The sequence below is a fragment of the Nicotiana sylvestris genome, chromosome 11 (assembly GCF_000393655.2).
Source record: "Nicotiana sylvestris chromosome 11, ASM39365v2, whole genome shotgun sequence".
NCBI lineage: Eukaryota > Viridiplantae > Streptophyta > Magnoliopsida > Solanales > Solanaceae > Nicotiana > Nicotiana sylvestris.
This window is the reverse complement of record NC_091067.1, coordinates 152,205,920-152,210,474: the sequence shown is the minus strand read 5'-3', so window position 1 is coordinate 152,210,474 and position 4,555 is coordinate 152,205,920. Positions and strand designations below refer to the sequence as shown.

General features: G+C 29.4%; 1 protein-coding gene across 1 annotated transcript; it reads right to left on the bottom strand.

Annotated features, from left to right (window-relative positions):
* Positions 1-208: 208 nt before the first annotated feature.
* On the bottom strand, positions 209-1,758 carry LOC104221136 (glucan endo-1,3-beta-glucosidase, acidic-like; the record flags this gene model as incomplete). Its single annotated transcript, XM_009772127.2, has 2 exons — positions 209-1,167; positions 1,695-1,758. Coding segments are annotated over 2 exons (1,023 nt in total), but the record flags the coding sequence as incomplete, so codon positions are not given.
* Between the last annotated feature and the right edge of the window lie 2,797 nt (positions 1,759-4,555).

Sequence of the window (4,555 nt, the reverse complement as noted above, 5' to 3'; positions counted from 1 at the left end):
TATTTTACCTATGTAATTAGTCTAGAATATTATGTGTAACAAAATAGAGATAACTTAGAGAGAGAGAAGGGATTTCATATAATTAAGCTTGCAGCCATATATTTAGCAAGAACAATATTTTGACTAGATCAAGCTAGTCATGAATTGAGTCTTTAATATGTCTTTCTATCCTATACTAATACATAATTAAAAACAAAAAAAACCTTCCCTATTGGAAGTTAATATTATACTTCTTAGCTTTATTAGGATAAAACACTCCATAATGTTTCTCAGTCTCATCTCCTTCCTTCAAATTTTCATCAAACATAGCGAACAAATAAGTTTCTATAACTTTTCCAGGCTTATGTGGAGTTCCTCCTCCTAATTTCACATGATTATTCAAATTTATATAATAAGTTCTAGCATTTTCCATACTTGCTCCAAATCCACCATCAGAAGGCCATCCACTTTCAGCAACAACAATTTCTATGTTATTTCCATCGGCTTTCTCAAGGGCATAATATTGTGCATCCAACATAGCATCAAACAAGTTATGATAACCCGACCCGGGATCCGCTCCCGGTTGGGTAAATAGTGCATAAGGGAGTGCAACATGGGCCGGGTCACCTCGATACGCGAAGTAAGGGTAAATATTCGCTAACAACGGAGAGTCATTCTGTGCCAGGAATTGCACTATCGGGACGATGAAACCCTTTAGGTCATCGCGAAAAATCGCGTTCCAAGGAGGGTAGGTATTCGTTAAAACACCCGAATACATGACCGTTGAGACCTTTATTTGGTTTTGTACCCCATAAGCTGCTAATGCTCGTTGTACATTATGCATAGCAGGGAGAATAAAAGGAGCAAATTGAGCTGTTTGAGGAAATCCTGGAGAAACTTCATTTCCAGCAGCTATATATTTGATTTTAACACTTGGAAAATAGTTAATAATATTGGTATGTACCCAATTTGTAGCTGCATTTGGATCTGTTAAGGCTTGAAGATTGTAATTGGGAATGTCAAGAATTATTTCAACGTTACTACCTCTAAGAGCATTGAGTACTTCAGGATTTGGATCATAAATTCTCAAGTTTGTTATGCCATTATCTTTATAAAGATTTATGACATCTTGAGGAGATGGTAAATTGTTGCCATTTCTCCCATAGCATACTCCAATTGACTGCACTCCTGCATAATTAAAATAACACATAAATAAAAAAAAGTCAATATACATTCGAATATATATATATTGCCGAGGGTTTACCGGAAACAGTCTCTCTACCTTAAAGGTAGGATTAAGGTCTACGTACACTCTACCTTCCCTAGACCCCACTTATGGGATTATACTGGGTTTGTTGTATACATTCGATATACGAGTATATATATATGTGTGTGTGATGACTTCTGATATTCCATGTAACTTAGCGATTATTTGGTTGATTAATGTATGGTATAACTAATTCCAACATTAAATTATACAACATACGTTGGTCGCATAAGAAAAATAATTTTTGCGTTATTTATTGTAAGATTTGTTTGGTGGAATCAAACAAACCACACTTAAGTAATACGAAAAATTATGTATTATTTTATGCAGGATAGAATATGTGGAATAAGAAAATATATACATAAAACCAACTTTCGAGTTCTGAAAAATCAAATGGAGTTATGCATGCAAGGAGCTATATAAAAAAAGAATTAAATTAACATATTACCTAATATTAGAAGATTTGGCAACAGTGCAACAAGCAGAAGTATAGCCATTGTAGAACTATTAAAAGAAATGTAAGAAAATAGGAGAAATGTGTAGTGTGAAATATTTTAACCGCTTCTTATATAGGGGAAATTTACTACTTAGCAATAAATGAAGACTTGATTTTTTGTAATTTGTGTTCATGAGTTTAACGAGTGTAAGGAGATATATTCACACTTCAATAAAGGCAAAGAGTTATTAATTCATTTGTTTCTTTAACAAAATTGAAATGATTTGATCGCATCTACATTAAAGCCTCAATTCATTATCTTGCACTTAAATAATATTAACAAAAAGTATACATGAAATGAGGTATAATTTGATTTTTTTGGGTTTCCACTCGGCGTTCGATACTTATATTTGGGTCTTACTAAATCCGGATTCACACCAAAAAGTTCCACATTAGGTTAGAGCGCTCCCTAATAAAGACGACTCCATACTCAGGGTATAATCTGACGAGAAAATAGAAAAGTGAAAAAGTTAAAGGAATTGAGAAGAGTCAACCTCAAAAATGTCATTATTTCAAACATATCATTTGTTTATTTTACCTTAACAATTTAATATTTTCTCCATAGTTTCAATTCACTTACTAGTATTTATTCTAATCAATCTCAAACTTTAACAAGAAAAACGCATTGCTAGACTTTTTTCTAAAAACTAGCTTTAGAGTACGCATTTTGTGCGTGTACCCATTTATGTATTTTTTCGAGCTTGTATATTAATCTTTTTAACTCTATAATAGTATAAGTGACTTGGCAAAATTTAATAATTTCTTTCACTGCAGTGTTATTCTTTTATAAACAAATTTATATATCCTGAGTTGTTAGCTTAAAAAAAAAAATACTTGTATGATCTTAGAAAAATAATAGATATAATATTTTGTTAATTAGTGTATTCAAATACTTAATTATTTATTCTCAATATTAAAGAAAATTATTTATTTTTGTTGATTCAAATACATAATATTAGCCCATCCCAAAATTTAAGTATTTACGTAATTATAATTATATCTAGTAAGATTCTATTTTCAAAGGATAAGATATTAATGATTATTTCAATTTCGAATCTTTGTGCGCGGGACTGTTAATGTTATATCAATCATCTTTCTCACTTTTTCTCTTTTATATTTTTAGATATTTTCTCTGTTATTTGTTCTAAGTGTTAATTGTAATTTTAAATATTATACAAAAGAGCCGATGAAGGAAAAAAAATATTTTTTTGGGTAAAAGAGAGTTAAAATATAAATATGAAAATGTATTATATTTCATATAATACGATCTTAATGCTCAAAATTCAACCATCTTAGCAAATGCACAACTAACAAATTTGTATTAAGAAAATACTTGACTTCAGATAATAAATTTACTGAATTACTCACCGTAACATAGCTATCTAATTATTTGGAATCATGATGACAAATGTTTAAGTCACACATTTAGTTGAGAGAGAGAGAAATCGACTCTTAGTTATTTTTTTCCTGTACAAATTTGTGATATTATATAGTTTAAATAAGGAAGAATATGAATATGTTAAATTTACTTGATTTTAAAATCCTAAATATTAGAAAAATAATAAATGTCTATCCTTATATATTAAAAAAATAATAACTATTTTACCTAGTGTGAAATCAAATTTTAAAGGGTAAAAAAGGCGAATGACATTTCGTTATGCTTTTAATATAGCATATAGATATTAATCTATGCCATATTTGAATTAATTGGTAGATATTTATATCTATGGTATAATTGAACTAAATGCAAACTTAGATTTTTTGTAACCTCAAAAGCTATCATTTACTAAATCCTTATCCATCATAAATTTAGTTCATAGCTATAGTTTAAACTGGTTAGTTCACTTATGACTCCAATTTATAAAAGCTGACCAACTTACTGTTAAATATTTATTGCAAAATACAAATTTAAAATATTAGACGGATACAAATTTAATAGAGCAATATGGTTAATGAGCATTGATATAACAAATTCCGACTAACTTCATTGAGGTGTAATTATCATTATTGCTGCTATCCCAATATAGTTTGCTTCAAATTCTTGAAAATGAGCTTTTGCACTAAGAACCTTTTTTTTTTTGCAAAAAATTATTTTTTATGGGTTTTTATCCGGTGTTTGGTCTTCGATATATTCACGTTGGAACCCTGATTAATTCATATTCACGTCACATAAGTTCCATTAAAGAAAAAAGCGTTTACTACAAGGTATTTTTTTATTCTCAAGGCTAACCTATTCATGTTTCACAACCATAGGATGAAGTGCAAGAATAGTCACTTTTAAGCCTGTTATTTAAAATATATTCATAATTTACAATGTATTTAAAGATTAGTCAATTTATCCAAACTTCAGAACTTAGTATGCTTAATTTGGAAGTCCTGAATTTTTGAGCTGCTAATTTAAAATGCAGGATTATAAGTGTCTTGAATTTCTGAACTACTAATTTAAAATTCAGGACATAATATTCGAACTTCTAGATATAATTTTCGAACTTTAGGACACGATGTCCCGAAGTTTGAACTTTGAGGTTTAAACTCTAGGAAGTCATGTCCTGAAGTTTGAACTTTGGAATTTAAGCTAAATTAACTAATATTTAGATACAATATAAACTATGAATATATTTTAAACAGAAGTGGCTAAGGTGGAAGACTTATTAAAGGCACTCTAGAAAGAAAAAAAAAAGCTTTTAGTTAGACTGTTGCCTTTTCTTTTCTTTTTTTAGTTTTTGCAAAAATAAAAAAAAATAAAAAAACTCTTTTTATTGATGGGACCCACCAAGGCATTATATTTCTGGCAGTTGTTTTCCCACGCATGT